The sequence below is a fragment of the Pseudorca crassidens genome, chromosome 14 (assembly GCF_039906515.1).
Source record: "Pseudorca crassidens isolate mPseCra1 chromosome 14, mPseCra1.hap1, whole genome shotgun sequence".
Taxonomy (NCBI): Eukaryota; Metazoa; Chordata; class Mammalia; order Artiodactyla; family Delphinidae; genus Pseudorca; species Pseudorca crassidens.
In genome coordinates, this window is record NC_090309.1 from 2531405 (window position 1) to 2550746 (window position 19342).

Consider the following 19342-nt stretch of genomic DNA (forward strand, 5'->3'; position numbering starts at 1 on the left):
CTGAGGAAGCCCACGGGGAGTGAGGGCAGGGTCCCGCGGGTCACGTGACACACGGAGGCCTGGCTGGCGTCCCCTGTGGTCGTGGCCACAGCACACGGTCCTGTCCAGGGCGCCACCCCAGCTGACCCCGCAGGACCCGCAGTACAGAGGTGGAAGCAGCCCTGCTGACTTGGGCGCAAACACTCAGAAAGGCTGGATAATTTGCTTGAAGTCATGGGGCCAAGAAGGATGACCCAGCACTCCCACCGGAGCGGCCACGTCTGCACAGGGGAGGCTGTTTCTGGGGACAGCAGAGGGCACCCGGGCCAGGTGTTAGAGCGGAAATGATGTTAATTACGTGAACCAAACACTCACAGATGAACAATGCTGGATTCTAGTGAGCAACTGGCCAAAACTAGACCTGTGCTTATTGAAAAGTAGCATTTTAAAAGAATCCTTTCAAGCTCTTTCATCCTCTCAGTTCTGAACTTTGGTCTTGAGAAATTATTCTGGCGTTCTGGCGCCGGGCGGTAGAAATGGCGAAAAGAGGAGATTATAAACCAGTCAGTACACAGAAACCAAAGACAAAACGGTAAGGCACCAGAAATGCTTTGTTGGGAAATGTCAGAGTTTCAGGAGATACAAAGATTCTAATTTACAATTTAAGACTTTAATGTGTGAGGCACTTTGGAAGAGAAGATGGACAGTTTTAGCTCCTAGAAACAGGATTTAATGGCATTTGGCAAAAGCCACTCGTGAAGAGCCTGGTAGCCCCAGACTGTAACGCACAGGCCGTTAATGGAAAATGAAGCCACGTTTAACGCAAACTAATGAGCAGAACCGACCTTACTGTCCTCTGCTGTCTGTGCAAAGAGGCAAGGGAACGGCAAAACCAGATTTGACCAGGAAATCTCTGGCCAGGCCTGGACAGAGCGTCGGCGGTCCACACTCCAAACCACACGGGGACCCTGCCTGACATCCCCTCCCTCGCACCCACTCTATCGACAGGCTCAGACTGGGACTAGCAGTTCACGCTCCGCTGGCCCACCTGGTGCTAGGACGTCCCGGAGTGCATATGTCCCGGAGTGCATAGATACGAATCCTGATCGACCCCACGCAGCTGGAGACTCCCACACGGTCGTTTGAGATGAAGAATAATTGTCAATGACAGCTATAAGCCTTAACGAAGTTCCTGAAGCCAAAACGTGTGTCTGTAGTGTGTCCTTTAACTGTTTCCTCCTGAATTGCTGTGTAAATCAGTGTTTCTGCTGTCCAGGCACTCACGCTGTAGAGGGATTCCCGCATGATGTCGACGTGGTACACACAGCAGGCAGATCAGAGAATCGGGAAGAAGTGGGATTTCCATGACAATGTCCAGAACCCGCCTGTTCTGGCTAAGGTGATGGTCCGCCTCACTCACCTGGACAGCTCTGTTCTTATGTAACTAGGTGCCCCCAACCTCAGGTCCCAGACACCAGATGTCTAATTTCAAAGGCAACAACTAAAGATACAATGAACTCACAGAGAGCAGGAATGGCAGATTCAGTGCAAACTCTCACCACATACCTTACATCTCCTGGAAGCCTCCCGGCCGCTGTTGGGAGGGCGTGGCCCCAAAGCCAGAGTCCTGGGCTTGTCACCTGCCCCATGAGGCACCAGCCGTGCCCGTGCGATCACCTGCCCCTCACCTTCTCCATCTGTGTGATGGGGACGATCCCAGGACGGCCTCGAGGAGCTGGGATGAGGATGCCATGGCCGGCCCAGAGGGGGCGCTGAGCACACGTCAGCTGTGGTCAGCCATGGGGGTGCCAAGGCCGCGCCCTGTGGCTCTGTATTCCCGGTGCCCAGTGCCCTTGGGGGCTCGACAAAGGCTTTCCCGAGCGCACGGAAGGCAGGCGGGACAGGGGAGAGGAAAGCTGGACGGGGGAGAGGAAAGCTGGGGGAGGGAGGGCTAGCTGACAACAGTCTGGTGAAATATTTTTAACACATAATTTCCAAAGAGTAAAGGTAAGAGTAAAGGCAAGCTTGAGATTCCGGTTTCTCTTGGAGTCGCTCTCATTAAAATTATTTCAAGATAAAAAAATGCGGCGGTAGAGAAAGAAAACACACGAGTAATAAATTTGTTAGAACACCTCTCTAGAAACACTCCCCACTTCGGGCACTGAGAATTTCAGGAAAGGCTGCAGGGGCTCCTGTCCCATCGCTGAGTCCGAGCTTTGCCACAGATGAACACACACAGAGTCGTGTCATAATACTTTTTTATTACAATATCCAAAAAACTGAGTATGCAAGTTTAGGAGGTCTCAAGACCCCTTCCTCAGCTGTAGGAATGTGCCCATCTCAAGAGTGTATATTTAAACTATAAAGGAGTTCAAATGTAAAGAAAAAAGAAAATGCAATTTCTTCATAAACATTCTGTGTCTCCTACTACCAATCACATATCCTTTTGTAAACCCTGAAGAATTTCCCTGTAAAGCAAATTTTTTATATATATATAGTGTATGTGTGTGTGAAGTGTTGGTCGCTCCCCTTTCCCAAAGATCAGCTGTTTTCCTTAATCATCTGTATTAGTGTCAACAAATGGCTATAGATACATATTACTTTGAGAATTAAATACATCATTGTGAGATTGAAACGAGCCGCAGGGCAAGAGGAAAAAGCACTATATGCAGATGGCATCTCTTGGGGGAACATTTCCGAAACCTCTGTCTTTCCAAGTCTCCGGACCGACTTTCCAGGACCTCTTTTCTTTATTGCAGGTGCAGCCCCAAAGGCACTGGACAGCTTCTTCCCTCCCGTCTCACCCGGTGGTTCCAGTATTGCTACGAGTGCCCGGGGTCACCCCCGGAGAGTCTGGGAGCTGTGTGAACGCAAATGACACAGATCCAGGGATGCCGGGACCAGGACAGGTGGTCCCTGGGCAGGTGCCACCCAGGGCCCGGCCCCGCTGTCACGTGCGCTGTGGCTCACGGAAGTAAGGGCGGCTCCGGCGCACCCAAACCGCGCCCGATGTCTTTAAAGGGGGGGTTGGCTGGCACGAGCGATTTGAACAGACTAAGGCTGGCTCCCACGGAGAAGGAATAAAGTGATCTGACTCGTCCCCTTTCACCTCCCCGTCACCAAAACCGTCCAGGAGGGCCTGGGACGGCAAAGGAGGGCGGATGGCAAACGAACCGACCCGGACAGAAAGGGAAACCAGCTGGAGAGAGCAAGGACGGGGCGGCCACCGGGAGCGGGCCTGCGGGAGGGCCCGGGCCGGGGCGCCTTTCCGGGGCGCGTCCACTGGGCTCACTGCAGCGCCCGGACGAGGTAGAGCTTCTCCCCGTGCTCGCTGGTGAAGATGGGGGCCTTCTTGTAGTGATCCACCAGCTCGTCCATGGTGTGGAAGCGCCGCTGCCCGATGCAGTAGACGTTGTCCACCAGCTGCACCTTGAAATGCTTGTTCTTCCCTGATGCTTTGAGAGACACGGAGAAGTCACTGGGCTGCAGAGGAAAGAGGACACCAGTTACCACCCGGCCCTGGGCCACGAGCCACGAGCCACGAGCCACGAGCAGGGCCGGGGGCGGGGCACCGGGCTCTGCGTCCATGCCTGGGGCGGCTCCTGGTCTTTACAACGACCCAGAGGTCGGCTGAGATGCTCGTGTTCTGCAGTGAAGAAAACTGACACTTTGCTTAGTAGGGTTTCGGTGCTAAATGTATTTCACTATTTGAAAACTGGAGACTCGTTGTGGAATGGACAGCACCATTGTTAACCGCTGTTAAATCTTCATTTCCCCAAGCTATTTCTCGAATTTGTAAAAAGTCATTTCTATACAGGCAGCAGCTAGAAGTTTCACTTTCTCTAACTCCTACCACTATTAGAAGTTCACCCAACAGCGTGGTGCTGGCACAAAAACAGACACGTAGGTCTATGGAACAGAAAAGAGAGCCCCCAAATAAACCCACACACCTATGGTCAATCAATCTACGACAAAGGAAGCAAGAATATACAATAGAGAAAAGACAGTCTCTTCAGTAAGCGGTGCTGGGAAAGTTGGACAGCTACTTGTAAAGAATGAAATTAGAACATTCTCTAACATCATATACAAAAATAAACTCGAAATGGATTAAAGACCTAAATGTAAGATTGGAATCCATAAAACTCCGAGAGGAAAACACAGGCAGACACTCTGACGTAAATCGTAGCAATATTCTTTTGGATCTGTCTCCTAAAGCAAAGGAAATAAATGCAAAAATAAACAAATGGGACCTAATTAAACTTAAAAGCTTTTGCACAGCAAAGGAAAAGAAACCATCGACAAAATGAAAAGACAACCTACTGAATGTGAGAAAATATTTGCAAATGATGTGACCAATAAGGGGTTATTTATATATATCCAACATATATAAACAGCTCATACAACTCAATATCAAAAAACAAACGACCCAATTAAAAAAATGGGCAGACGAACGGCATAGACATTTTCCAGAGAGGAAATGAAGGTGGCCAACAGGCACATGAGAAGATGCTCAACATCGTTTAATCATCAGGGAAATGCAAATCAGAACCACAAGGAGATACGACCTCACACCTGTCAGAATGACTGTCATCAAAAAGAACACAAATAACAGATGTTGGGAGAGAGCGTGGAGAAAAGGAAACCCTCTTGCACTGTTGGTGGGAATGTAAATTGGTGCAGCCATTGTGAAGAACAGTAGGGAGGTTTCTCAAAACACTAAAAATAGAACCGCCATATGACCCAGCAATTCCACTGCTGGGTATATATCCAAAAAAAAAAAAAAAACAACCCAAAATGCTAATTCAAAAAGATACATGCAGCCCAACGTTTCTTAGCAGCATTATTTACAATTGCCAAGGTGCACAAGCAACCCAAGTGTCCGTCAACACACGAACGTATAAAAAAGATGTGGTACATATATACAATGGAATACTACTCATTCATAAAAAAGAATGAAATTTTGTCATTTGCAGCAACATGGATGGACTCGGAGGGCATTATGCTAAGTGAAGAAGTCAGGCAGAGAAAGACAAACACTGTATGATCTCACATGTGGAATCTAAGAAATACAACAAACTAGCGAACATAAAAAAGAAGCGACTCACAGATATCGGGAACAAACTAGTGGTTACCAGTGGGGAGAGGGAAGCGGGGAGGGGCAATACAGCAGTAGGGGATTAAGAGGTATAAACTTTAGGTATAAAATAAGCTACAAGGATATACTGTACAACAAGGGGAATATAGCCAGTATTTTATAATAACTGTAAATGGAGTATAACCTTTAAAAATGGTGAATGACTACACTGTACACCTGTAACTTACAGAATATCTTACATCAACTATATGTCAATTTAAAATTTTAAATTTTTTCTAATTCTCAGCTATTTAAAAATAAATATTTTAAGAGCAGTGGAAAATTCTGGTTGCATTTTAACATGGTTCATAGTATCCCAGAGGCGGCTATACTATGGTTCATGTACAGATTTTATTGAGAAATGTTTAAATTTGTGATTATGTCAGTGCCCTAGGTATATGTGCATATATTATATCTTAGAAAGATATTATTACTTTTATTAAAATTAGTCTTTCATCTCATTTATTGAAAAATATGTAGGGTAAGACACTGAATGAGGAATATTCTTTGGGAAAAAAGTATTGCTGAATTCGATAAACAATTATTTACTGAACACGGACTCACACCAAACAGGCCATGCCCTGGCTGCGTGTGCATGAGAGCACAGCATGTATGCTCTGCATGGGCTTCTGCTCTCTTGGAAGTGACCATCCAGTGGGGGAAACGGATAAAGAAGGAGCTGGTACACAGGCGCAAACTGTGCTGAGTTCTGCAGAGAGAAAGGAGGGAGTACTGAGGTGGCATAGGGCATTTAAACTCGGGGCGGGAGGTCAGGAAAGGCCTCCACAGAAACCGGACCTGGGCCCGAGACGCGCGCTGGTGGGTGAGCGCTGAAGAGGGGAGGGGGGACGTCGGTGAAGAAAGGGAGAGGGTCCTGCCTCTCCGGAGGCACTAAGTGGCCGGCGCGGCTGAGGGAGAGGAGGACGGACACTGGCTTCCCTCAGCGGCCTCAGAATAAAAGCCAGCCGCCCACCGCGGCCCACCAGGGCTGTCACCTGTCCCCACTTCCCCAGATCCGACCAAGGAGACAGAAGGATGCCCCTCCCAACCCCAGTCCCACTTTCACTCCTGTTCATGTGGTTCGAGCCAGCCTTTGTCCCCCTCCTTGGTCGACCATTCCCGTAGGTCTCAGCTCACAAGCTGACCGCCCTGGAGAAGCCGATAAGCTCGGCCGCCCTTGGCTACTGTCCAGCAGAAGGCGTCCTGACGCATCAGGCCGGGTAGGGCCGCGTCCAATCCACGGCTGTGTTCCGCAGGGAGCCCTACGGATGGTGGGAGCCGGATAATCCAGGTCTAAACTGAATTCCTAGACCAGGCTGCCTCCTTTCTCCAAAGCCAGGAACTTACTGCTGGTGAGCACCCACCAGCCCGGCCCCTGCTTCACATCCCTCCCATCAGGACAACACCAGCAAGCACCCCGCCCCCATCCACCGGCTTTTACGCCGACTCTGCAAACATTCGATTTAAGGTGTACAAATCTTGCAAAACAAGAGATCACTCCATATGAATGAATGACAACTCAGGGAAATGGGGGTCTGAGAAAATCCAGCTCTGGGGCGGGCTGCCACCTGTCACAGCTGTAGGCAGAAACGCATCTCAGAGACACATGGATTTATAGTTTGTATTTGTGTGTCCCTTTGCCCCAAACTGAACAAATAAAAACAAATCTTTAAGGGAAAAACCTCACCTTATCTCCATACTAAGCCCAGGGCTTGACGACTTGGAGGAAACCCAGGAAGAGACAGGAAGTTTTATCTCTGATTAGACCTTGGGCTAGGTATTAGTTTCAGAATCATGGCCATTAGAGGATTAGGGGCCCAGAGCAGGTGGGGAAGGAGACACAGAACTTGAAAATTATTTCCCCAATTTGATCTCTTAGAAATGAATCACCATGGGGTGAAGATCTTCTGAGCCAGCCCAGGAGGGCGAGTGCGGATGGGGCGCAGGGGCCTTGGACGGCCCCTCAAAAAAAAGGAATCGTCACGAACGCTGATGTCACGATGACCCTGTCAACCAGCTAAACAGCACAGGACATTCTAAGTAATCGTCCCGCACAATTCTCAAATCACTACCTTCTTCCGGAAACTGAACACGATGGATGCGAGCTGGCCTCGGTGTCTTCAGTATTCCCGCCCAAGGTGCATGTTGTATACGGTTTTGAAAATAGAACAAACTAAAACAGGTACCGCCCGACAGGTGCTCTGCACAGGATGGCCCGGAGCCCCGGTCCTGGGGCCACTGTCACACGGTGATCAGTCCTGGTGGGTGGAGGAGAAGCTCCGTGGGCAGTCACCACGCCCCTGGGTCCAGCAGCACATACACACTAGGGACCGCTCAGCTCTCTCCCGGGGCTTCAGGTTTTTGTGAAGGGACGTTTAGTTTCGAGCATCTGTTAATTTTTATAAGCACATACATTCTGTGCCATGAGTCTGTGCCTTCAGATAAGGACAGAAGGCGACTTCAGTTTCATAGTTTAGCACAAGCCAGGCACTGGGCTCCTTTTAGAGATACTTTAATCAATTCACAGACAAAGTGGCGTCGTACGGAGGGAGTAGGGAGTCAGTCAGAGTCGGCGTGTGATAGGCTCAATTTTAATTAAGCCCCATGATCCACAGACGATTCTGAATTTGTTTTTAATTTAAGCTCCTTCGTTTAACATCATGGTGTGTCATGTGTGTATGTGCATTACAGCAGTAAAACCAATGCAGCAGAGAAAGTAATTTTTAATTTCGTGGGCTCCTGAGTAGAAACCTTGACGTTAAGGACATAGAATGAACTAAATTTACGTCAAGCAGGGCTGCTGAACCTTTCGGGCAATCGCAATTCAGCAGGAGTACATTTTCCAATCTACGTACTAAAATGCACTGTTACGTGTTACCACTAAATTCTAAACGAAGCCTGAAGATGAAATGGATCAGCGGTTCTCAAACTGAGCTCCCAAGACCGCAGCATAAGCGTCTCCTGGAATCTGTCAGGTGAAAAGTCGAGTTCTCAGGCCCCAGCACGGAACCCCTGAACCAGCAGCTCTGGGGCGGGGCCCAGACATCTGTGTTTCAGGAGCCCTCCCGGGGACGCCGATGCAGTTTGAGAAATGGGCTCTGAGCCAACCACCAGCAGGGTTTTCAAATGCTCAGAGCCACGAGGACAAGACAGGAATGAGCTTTGCGGGCTAAGGAGCCTCTCGAAGGAGGCGGCCCCGCCGGGCCAAGCTCACCCCCAGGCGCGGATGCCCTTCTGACTCTGTCCTGAGAAGTCAGGCCCTGCTCTAGACAGTCCCTGTGGGGAAGCCCCCAGAAGGGACAGCAGGGACTCTCTTCCCTTCACACCGAGCCGGTGCCCTGGATCTGACGGAGACGCGGCTGCTCCAGGCCCGGAACGAACTTGCCCCGCACGATCCCTGAGAAGTCGGCCCCATCGGCCTGGTACACGAGGGCTGTGATCCTTCCAGGCTCAGCTCCCAGCCTCCGGGAGTCGAGTGAGGAAGGCCGGAGCCACACTCACCTGCACGGGCGGGGGGTGCTGGCGGGAGGACTCAGCGATGCTCTAACCCTAAGCTTGTCACAGAACCGTGACAGGTGTCTGCTGGCCTGTCTGCATTGAGAAAGAGGACCGAAACCCACCAGCCCAGCAGTTGGGGCGCGAATGACCTGGAGACACAGGCCCACACGAGGGAGTGCTGTGCGCCTCCCACGCTGGGTACAGAGTGAGTCCCTCATCCAGAGCCAGCAAGCCACGGTCATTTCCGAGGCAGGGAGAGAGCTGTACCGGGAACCCCTCCCGGTGGTGGGAGCACGAGCCGGAACTGCTGCGGGCCTGGACACAGGGTCTCTGCACCATCGAGAAGCTGAAGACGCGCTTTCTCCAGGACCCGGCTGTCTCACCCCAGGGCGTGCTCGGGTTCAGAGGAGCGTGTACAGGTGCAGCAGGACTACTCATGCTGGCCCCAGGTGCCGACATGCCTCACGTCCACCGCAGGAGTCAATAAACACAGGAGCGGACGCTTCATCACACAACAAAATGAATGCGTCCACACGGACTGAACGATCTCACGAAGTGTGGACAAAAGAAGAAAGTAAGAACAGCCACAGTGCGATATCAACTGTACAAACCAGAAGCAGGCAGAACCCAAACACACAAACATACGTCTAAAACGGTAAAGAAAACGACCAGCTCCCAGTGAAAGGGAGCAGTGATCTCTAGCAGGAGGGGCAGTGCAATCAGGAAGCACATACAGGTATGTGAGTAGCTTCCAGAGGGCCGCCAACGTCCTATCTCTTGACCTTGACCTGGGTCCTAGTTTTTGACCTGCCTGACCTGGGTTCAACATGTACTTTTTAAATGAAATTTTTTTGTGTATTACGTGTCACAATGAAAGATGTTCTAAAGGTGCTGAACTTGAAACTGGAAGACTGGGCTCGGCCACTAGTGGGTCACGGGGCGGGGGCACATCCCTCTTCAAACACAGCTCCACCCTCCTGTCCACCCCCACCCCGACGTCCCCGCTTTGGGAACACCAATTACATGTATGTTAAACCTCTCACTTGGTCCTGTAAATCTTAGTTCTGTTTACGACAATACCATAAACTGGGTGGTTTAAAAATGACAGAAGTGTATTCCTCACAGTTCGGGAGGCTGGAAGTCCAAGGTGAAGTAGCCAGGAGATTCAGTGTCTGGTGAAGACCTGCTTCCTGGTTCACAGCCAGCCACCCTCTCACTGTGTCCTCATGTGGCAGAGGGGCTCTTTTATAAGGGCACTAATCCCATTCAAGAGGGCTCCCTCCCAATCCCATCATATTGGGGATCAGGCTTCAGCCTATGGATTTAACAAGGTGGGAAGTTGGGGGGGAAGGACAACATGCAAACATTCGGTCTGTAGCAAAACCTCTATGCTCTTTTCTGTATTTTCTGTCCTTTTATTTTTTTGCACGTGTGTCCTAAAATCTCTCTTCCTCTGAGCTATCTTCCTATTTACCAATCCTTTCTTCAGCTGCGTTTAATCTGCTGTAAACCCACCAAGTCCTTAATTTCAGTTACTGTATTTTTTAGTCCTAGGATTCTCACTTGATTCTCCCTTATTACTTCTAATTCTCTGCTCACATTCATCTTGCTGAGTTTCTTGAACCTATTTATCCATATACCTTAAAGACTGCATTTCAAAACTCAAAATCTGGACTTCCCTGGTGGCGCAGTGGTTAAGAATCTGCCTGCCAGTGCAGGGGACACGGGTTCGAACCCTAGTCCGGGAAGATCCCACATGCCACAGAGCAACTAAGCCCACGTGCCTCAACTACTGAGCACCCATGCTGCAACTACTGAAGCCTGCGCATCTAGAGCCTGTGCTCTGCAACAAGAGAAGCCGCTGCAATGAGAAGCCCGCACACTGCAACGAAGAGTAGTCCCCGCTCAACACAACTAGAGAAAGCCTGTGTGCAGCAACGAAGACCCAATGCAGGCAAAAATAGAAATAAATAAATAATTTATAAATAAATAAAATAAAAACTTGAAATCTGTGGGTCTGTTCTAATGTCTTCCCCCCGCCTTTGATTTTGGTCATCTAGTTTTGTCTCCTGGTAATTTTTCTTTGAATGCTGCATATTGTGTATAAAAAAAAATCAAAGAGACACTTTGAGGTTCTCAATGGTATTACTGTCCTCCGAGAGGGTTTGCTTTGCTTCTGCACCCAGGGTGGGCAGGGCACCTTAGTTCAATGAGGGATGTAACTGATTACAGTCTGGTGTTATTCCCAGTTTGTCTTTGATCCCAGTGTATAGATTTTTGGGGGCCCTGCCCCCTCAGGGGGCCTGACCTCCCATTTCTGCCCCCCAGCACCATAGACTACTGAAGGTCTACTTCTCTGCTGCTCTGTGTTTGTCTCAATGTTTTGTCCAGCTATTCTAGCTGTTTTCAGAAGAAGCACCAGTCTGTAAGGAACCAGTCCACCATGAGCAGATGGTCACGTGACACGGGCAGGCGGTGACCCATCCAGGCCCCCGTTCTCCACCACAGTCGTGCTGCTGAGAAGCAGGAGAGCTGAGTCACTGGCTCCACTACCAGGCTGCCTGCTCTCCTATTTTGGCTCCTTTACTTACTGGCTTTGAGACCTTGGGCAAGTTTCCCAACAGTTCTTCAGTTTTTGCAACTATGGAACAGAGAGAACTCCTGAAACTGGGAAGAGACCGGGGCAGTTGAATAAACTACAGTAATGCCAGAAGCACAGCATCTTTGGGGACGTATTAAGCAAAACTGTCACCTAGTGGCCCTTCTTTAAGCTCCTTATGAAGCTTTATAAAGACAGCCATCAGCATCTCGTCGATTGTTTAGAACGGCTTTCAATTAAAGTCTCCAGAGAACATGCTTTCCACACCACCTACAAGAGCCTACGTCCTAGCTCCACACCACCTACAAGGGCCTACGTCCTAGCTCCACATCACCTACCAGAGCCTACGTCCTAGCTCCACACCACCTACCAGAGGCCTACGTCCTAGCTCCACACCACCTACAAGGGCCTACGTCCTAGCTCCACATCGCCTACAAGAGCCTACGTCCTAGCTCCACATCACCTACAAGGGCCTACGTCCTAGCTCCACACCACCTACCAGAGGCCTACGTCCTAGCTCCACATCGCCTACAAGGGCCTACGTCCTAGCTCCACACCACCTACCAGAGCCTACGTCCTAGCTCCACACCACCTACAAGAGGCCTACGTCCTAGCTCCACATCGCCTACAAGGGCCTACGTCCTAGCTCCACACCACCTACCAGAGCCTACGTCCTAGCTCCACATCACCTACCAGAGCCTACGTCCTAGCTCCACACCACCTACAAGAGGCTACGTCCTAGCTCCACACCACCTACCAGAGGCCTATGTCCTAGCTCCACATCACCTACAAGAGGCCTACGTCCTAGCTCCACATCGCCTACAAGGGCCTACGTCCTAGCTCCACACCACCTACAAGAGCCTACGTCCTAGCTCCACACCACCTACCAGAGGCCTACGTCCTAGCTCCACACCACCTACAAGAGGCCTACGTCCTAGCTCCACATCGCCTACAAGGGCCTACGTCCTAGCTCCACATCACCTACCAGAGCCTACGTCCTAGCTCCACATCACCTACCAGAGGCCTACGTCCTAGCTCCACATCACCTACAAGAGCCTACGTCCTAGCTCCACATCGCCTACAAGGGCCTACGTCCTAGCTCCACACCACCTACCAGAGCCTACGTCCTAGCTCCACACCACCTACCAGAGCCTACGTCCTAGCTCCACACCACCTACAAGGGCCTACGTCCTAGCTCCACACCACCTACCAGAGCCTACGTCCTAGCTCCACACCACCTACCAGAGCCTACGTCCTAGCTCCACACCGCCTACAAGAGCCTACGTCCTAGCTCCACACCACCTACCAGAGCCTACGTCCTAGCTCCACACCACCTACAAGAGCCTACGTCCTAGCTCCACATCACCTACAAGAGCCTACGTCCTAGCTCCACATCACCTACCAGAGCCTACGTCCTAGCTCCACATCACCTACCAGAGGCCTACGTCCTAGCTCCACACCACCTACAAGGGCCTACGTCCTAGCTCCACATCACCTACCAGAGCCTACGTCCTAGCTCCACATCACCTACCAGAGCCTACGTCCTAGCTCCACATCACCTACCAGAGCCTACGTCCTAGCGCAGAAGCACTACACCGCACTGCACTCTGACCACTGTCATCAGTGCTTGTCTACGTGGGTCTCCTACGAGGCTCTAAGCGTTCTGAGGGAGAGGCTCCTCCTTTCTTATTTTTATATATTTGGGAGAAAAAACTGGGCCTGATACGTAATACGCACTCAACAGATGGTCGCTGAGCGAACTGGCCCGGGAGTGACTGAGGCTGTACAGACCCCTACGTCTGCCACCTGGTACCTCTGAAGTCTCCTCCTGGGTTTCAGCAGAAGGAAAGGAACATCACTGACATGAAAGCCACCTGTCTGTTCTCTCTTTAAACACAAAGGGCAAAGCACAACCTCCTGAACTTTAATGTTCAGTTCCAGTTGTCTCCTATCTTATTATGGTCCTGTTTCCTACCTGGGCTACTCGTACTATGTGTCTGCCGCTGTGTAACAAATCTATCCCAAACCCAGTGGCTTAAATAACAATTTCTAATTGGGCATTTGGGAGTGCCTTAAACCTTGACTGACCTGGGGCCGTCAAGCTCCATCAGGCTGTAGGGAAGACATGGGCTGAGGCTGCGGTCATCCGAAGGCCCAGCTGGGGAAGCAGGTCCACGTACAAGGTGGTCCGCTCACATGAGCCGCTCGGAGGCCTCCGTCCCTGGTCTTGCAGCCTCCCCACAGTCCTGCCTCAGCACCTCCACAACGTGGCGGCCGGCTCCCCACAAATCAAGCGGTCCCAGATGCAGCAGAGCCACACGCACGTACGACCCAGTCCCGGGAGTCGCCCACCACCTCTCCTGCCACATTCTATTCATCAGATGTGAGTTATCAAGCGACACCCTGCTGACGGGGAGGCCGTCACCTCCACCCTTTGAAAAGACGGGTATCAGATGATTTGTGGACATCTTTTTAAGCCACCACGGGACCGCAAGTTGTTAAAGTTGTCTTGGGCTGGACTAAAACCTAGACTGGGTCCTGTACCTGTTTCCAATTTTGGAACACCTAGCTTCCGTCCTCCCTTCAATCCTATCTTCCTGCTTCTTCCCACTGTCCAAATGTTCCCATGGTTCCCTCTCTCCTTATTTGGTATAATTTCTCTTTGCAGAATACTGTGCTAACTTTTCAAATTGAATTCAAACATCACATCACTTCTTGTTCTCTCCTTCCCTCGGACTATTCTTCAAAGAATTGACTTTTCTATTCTCACAGTTTTTGAACCTGGGGTTCTGAAGAATTATCTGTTAGTTTAAGTCATTCACTCACCTGACATTTTAGGCAGTCATTTGCCAAGGGGAGTGTGAGGACAGCTGATAGACTGACAAAAAACCACCCTCTCTCAGGGCTTTTATTATCACTATTTTTGTCTTTAGATTTTAGGTCCCTATTTGAATATGAATCCCTCGGAGTACTAGACCCTGATTGCACTCCACATCTCCACACCGGATCACAGTAAGTGCACTGACAGGTGAATCTCCAATTTTGAGCATCTCTTCCACTAGTCGTTCCTTCAGGTAATTCTTCCATCTTACCTCTTTGCAATTTCTGCTCACAACAACTTTTAGGAAGGAAAACCAAATTATACCATCTTTGATACTATTTCTACAGCTTCACCAACTCGATCCATTGTTTCAAACACTTGCTGAAAAGCACCTTTATATTTTTATAAAGTAGACCCCCTGGTCAAATATTTCTCTCCTTTACTGAAGATTTAAGCACGATTTTCTCATCACCAGTATTAAAAAAAAAAAAAGAGCACTGAGAAGAGCCCACAATATCCTTTGATTCATCCTCCATCCCCAATAGCCTAGGTGTTCACGTGATTTTTTTCTAAGCACGTGGCTGTGAAGAAATAACAGAGGAAGCAGGGACTTTGCTCCCAGGCCCTCCTGAGTCTTTAATAACCTTAACATGTCCACGTATCTTTCACTTCAGATTTTAGGGCAAGATGAGAATAGAAGTGCCCCTTGTGCGGTCTACTGAGCCTCCCAGCTGGGCGCTGGGTGGATTTCTGGTCATGCTGGTCTTCAAGCACCAACAACTGATACAAATATTTAAGGCTCTCTCTGCCCCCAAAGAGGGGTCACCTTGTCGATTTCTTATCAAAAGCTGTGTCATTCTTTCCCCCTTGTCTGGTACATGGAAATTTTTCTCTCTTTTTTGCTTCTTTAAGGAAGGTACTCTTTTGTCCAGAGAAGTAGCTCCTTTGCCAAAGAAACCTGAGAGCCAGTGGGCTGAAGGCAGATTGTACTCCGCTGATCGATACTCTCCCGGTTCTCATCTCAGAAAAGTGGCCTTCCAGGTGCATCACCCATTAGATCACCGCTACCCCCAGCCTTCCAGGTCCATCACCCATTAGATCACCGCCACCCCCAGCCGTCCGGCAGAGGCTTTTCTCATCAAAATTGACTCCCCCTCTATACAGGAGCTCTCCTCTTTGTGTTTACATCAGTTTACCTTCTGACTGGCATTTTCTATTCTCCTATAAATGTGTCTCTGAAATATTTACTCTATAGGCCTAAAGCCAATCCCACAGGTGACATGATCAAATATGATGGCTCTCATTAGCTTCTGAAATAGACTTGTTTACACAAGTGAAGAGAAATCGACCGGCAAGCACAGTACGGCCCTCAAAGTCCATCTACCTAATCTTTCAACGGAAGTGTTTACGGTCCATTTGTAAGTTAGTATGTGCGTGTGCGATTATCCCTCCCTGCGTCCCCAGATGCATGTCCTAAAGTTAATGGGAACACCTCGGAGGACAGACTTTTAGAATACTGCCCTTGTCATTCTCTGTCTTTTGGCCATGCCATGCCTGGAGTGACTTATCAATAATAAATGATATTATATATATATATATATATATATACATACACACACATATCAATTTACAGCCTGTGGTGTAAGTACAGACAGGGAATCAATTTTGATTAAAAGAAGGCTATATTGGGACCTCCCTGGTGGTCCAGTGGTTAAGACTCCACGCTTCCACTGCAGGGGGCGCAAGTTCGATCCCTGGTCAGGGAACTAAGATCCCACGTGCTGCGTGGCATGGCCAAAAAATAAGAAAATAAAATAAAAATAAAAGAAGGCTCTATTGGACGACTAGGGAGGGTGATCTAACAGAATGATAAAACAGCTTTCTGTGTTATGAGCTCCGTGGGGCGACTCTTTTATTTCTCTGTGCTGCTCTTGCAGTGCTACTGAGGCCACGTTTAGGAACTGCTTGGTAACAGCACCATGAGAAACACCCACAAATAGGCCAAGAGAGACTTGTACAGACACTTACACACCCATGTTCACAGTGGCATTATTCACGGTAGCCAAAAGGTGGAAGCAACCCACCTGCCCTTTGACAGACGACGGATAAACAAAGCGTGGTCCATCCAAACAATGGAGTATCACTCAGCTTTAAAAAAGGAAGGGCATTCTGACCCAGGCTACAGCACGGAGGAACCTTGAGGACATTATGCCGAGTGAAGTAAGCCAGACAGAAAAGCACAGACACTGCGTGATTCCACTTACACGAGGAGGTACTTAGTCAAATTCCTAGAGACAGAGAGTAGAAAACAGCCTGCGGCTGGGGGAGGGCATGGGGAGTTAGCATTCAACGGGGACAGCGCTCCAGTGAGGGAAACGGAAGAGCTCTGGGCAAGGATGGTGGTAACGCTTGCACAACAATGTGAATACGCCTAACGTCGCTGAACTTGCACTTGAAAATGATTAAAATGTTCAACTTTTATGTTATATATATTTTGCCACCACAATAAAAAACATTTTTAAAAAAAGTTTATGTGCTAAAAAACTGGTGTAATTCCGGTGGAAACCTTATAATCTGGACAGAGGAAACCGAAGTAGCAGGATGGGTGAGGACACGAGCTCTCCCGCCTTGGAAGTTACCACAGGAATCGGCAGGGGGCCCCTGGCAGAAGGGATGCTGAGAGGAGGGGCCTCGGCGGGGGTACAAAGGAACCCATCATTTCCTTCAGATCACCCTCGACACGGCTCAGACCTGGCTCCTGAACCAAAAAGGGTTGCCCCCCTCTGGCCTGGGGTCAGGCAACAATCGTCCCTGAACCTGACGTTTTTCTATCTCAACCTCCTTGAAATGCAACAGGGACTCTGCCTGGCTCTGGCTGGTACACGCACTGGGCCTCCTGCGTATCTGAATATCGGGACCGTTAGCTGCCTCGGACACCATCTCTGCTGGGCAAGTACGTTCCCTGCCCGCATCTCCAGACCGAAACGTAAATGCTTCTTGTAGAATTTCTTCTGCAAGTCGCCAAGGAACTGTTTCCAAAGGACACGCGGTGAAGACCCCTGGCAGCGGGGAGAGAAGAGGTGGGCCCGCCTGCCTCCAAGAAGGAGATGTTCAGCGAGCACCGACCAGAGCCGAATGCAAACGTTCCTCCCTCTGTCCAGGCTTCTCACCTCGCCCCACAAGGTGCTTCCCCTTCACCAGGGGAAGAAACCACAACCAGGGCAGAAAACATGGGCTGGAAGGGCCCACGTGCACCTGCCGGGGCGGTAGCCCCCCGTCCCTCACTCCGGGTCTGCCTGTGGGTGTGTGCTGTTAAAAACTACAGGTACAGGGCTTCCCTGGTGGCTCAGTGATTGGGAGTCCGCCTGCCGATGCAGGGGACACGGGTTCGTGCCCCGGTCCGGGAAGATGCCACATGCCGCGGAGCGGCTGGGCCCGTGAGCCATGGCCGCTGAGCCTGCGTGTCCGGAGCCTGTGCTCCACAACGGGAGAGGCCACGGCAGTGAGAGGCCCGCGTACCGCAAAAAAAAAAAAAAAAAAAAAAAAAAAAAAGTTCCAATTACTATAAGAAATGCAATTTGAAAAATATAGCAAGGAACTATGCTAATCCTTCTATTCTGTTTCTTCCTGGCCAAATAATTCTAATAGATTTTTTTTAAAAGAGTAAGAGATGAAACCCAAATAGACTGTTAGTGTGGCCAATATATACAGTAAGTTATCTTTAGCAAGTCTTTTACACGTGAATGTGCTGTATGACAAAACATTAGTATCCAAATACTACTGGCGGACACAATAAATAAGGTGAAACAGATGCTCCCTTTGGGATCCCTAATGTCTTACAGAGAAAAATGCCTTCCTATACCACAGGCTGATGCTTCGCAGACCTCATCCTAGTTGTAACCTGTCACTTTCTATAGTAATGGAAGAAATACAACACTGACCACTTACAGAGCACACAGAAATCTAGTTACTGGTTATTCTCCATCGTAAGCAGAGCTTCCTAACCACATCCACAGGATGAGGCTGAACAAATATATAAGGATTTACGCTGAGCATCAGAAGGCAGGTAGGAATTTTGAATTTGCTAGATTTAATGAGGTTTGGATTAGCAGGTGGAGGTATGATGGTTAAATATGGAGAAGAAGCAGCCATACCGTTTCATCTTTAGCTGCTGAGGATAAATGACAATTGCAGGTGAGGGAGGAGAGCAAGGGAGGGGGAGAGAGAAGATGAAGAAAGAACAGTCGATATTAAGATTCAGGACAGGAAGGACAGCCAAAGCAGGGTGGTCTGGTTCATTCATTGACTGATAAAACATGTCTAACAGATACCTCTGAAACACCCAGCATATCACTGACCCGGGATGTTGCAGGCTATGCCAAAGTTTTGCTTCTTTTTCTGAAATATGCACATCCCTCCCTCCCCCTCCCCCCCGTATCCATCCCCCGCAAGCACAGATTTCCCAGGACTCAGAGCTGGGTATATTTTTACTTTTCAAAACAGAAAAATATGAAATATTTTTAAATGCAAAATACTAAGCAAGAGTCGAGCTTATTTACCTTGGAATCCCTCAGGATATTTAAAAAATGAAACGCATCTTGAAGATGCACTCTAAAAAAGCTGTGCTTACAGAGGAGGTCCTGCAGTTCCCTCAACCCAAGGCGAGCCCTGGGCCCACAGACCACAAGGAAGGAAAGGAAATTAAATGGGGATGCCTCTGAGTCTGGCAGGAACGCTGACCCAGAACCTGCAAGATTATGAAGCTAAGGGCTCACACCGGCCTGGCGGTGGCTTTGGAGCCCAGGCTCTCACCTTAGAGATGCCAAAATGTTTCAATGATTTAGAAAAAGTTAGCTTTTTCTCTAATAATGTGAGACAAATGTGACACTGGAGCTTCTTCAAGTTCTGGGATGGAGGCCAGATAAAGTACCCCTCCACCTCCAAAAGGACTCAGTCCCGAGATCAGACAGTGACCACTGCCTGCATGTGTGTCCCATGGAAAAGCAACAGGTCCTCCCTAAGCCAGCGATGTCCCTCTACCTTCTGCCAAGGACTGTCCCCTACCCCAGACCTGGACAGAAGGACGTGGGGCCCTGTCTCCACACTGGGGGGCTGCTTTCAGCCCTCTCCCTTCTCAGACGTCTCTTCAAACCCAACATTCCAAAATCAAGACAATACTCCTCGACTCGGATCGAACCTGTCCCTTGATCACCTCCTACTCTGATCGGGTAACCGGTGCTTCCTCTGAGTTTCTCTCAGGAGGGCTGGAAGTGCTCCGGACCCGATTCTCTGAAGCCTCCGCCCTGAGCTG

At 49.6% G+C, this 19342-nt stretch overlaps 1 protein-coding gene across 7 annotated transcripts in view; it reads right to left on the minus strand.

Moving 5' to 3' along the window:
* Positions 1 to 2220: 2220 nt before the first annotated feature.
* Positions 2221 to 19342, minus strand: part of NCK2 (NCK adaptor protein 2) — a 134626-nt gene continuing 117504 nt past the window's right edge. For all 7 annotated transcript variants that reach the window (XM_067704024.1, XM_067704020.1, XM_067704023.1 and 4 more), the window contains one exon: positions 2221 to 3462. In XM_067704024.1, the coding sequence (XP_067560125.1) occupies positions 3268 to 3462 (195 nt within the window). In that variant the 3' untranslated portion in view covers positions 2221 to 3267. The remainder of the gene's footprint in view (positions 3463 to 19342) is intronic.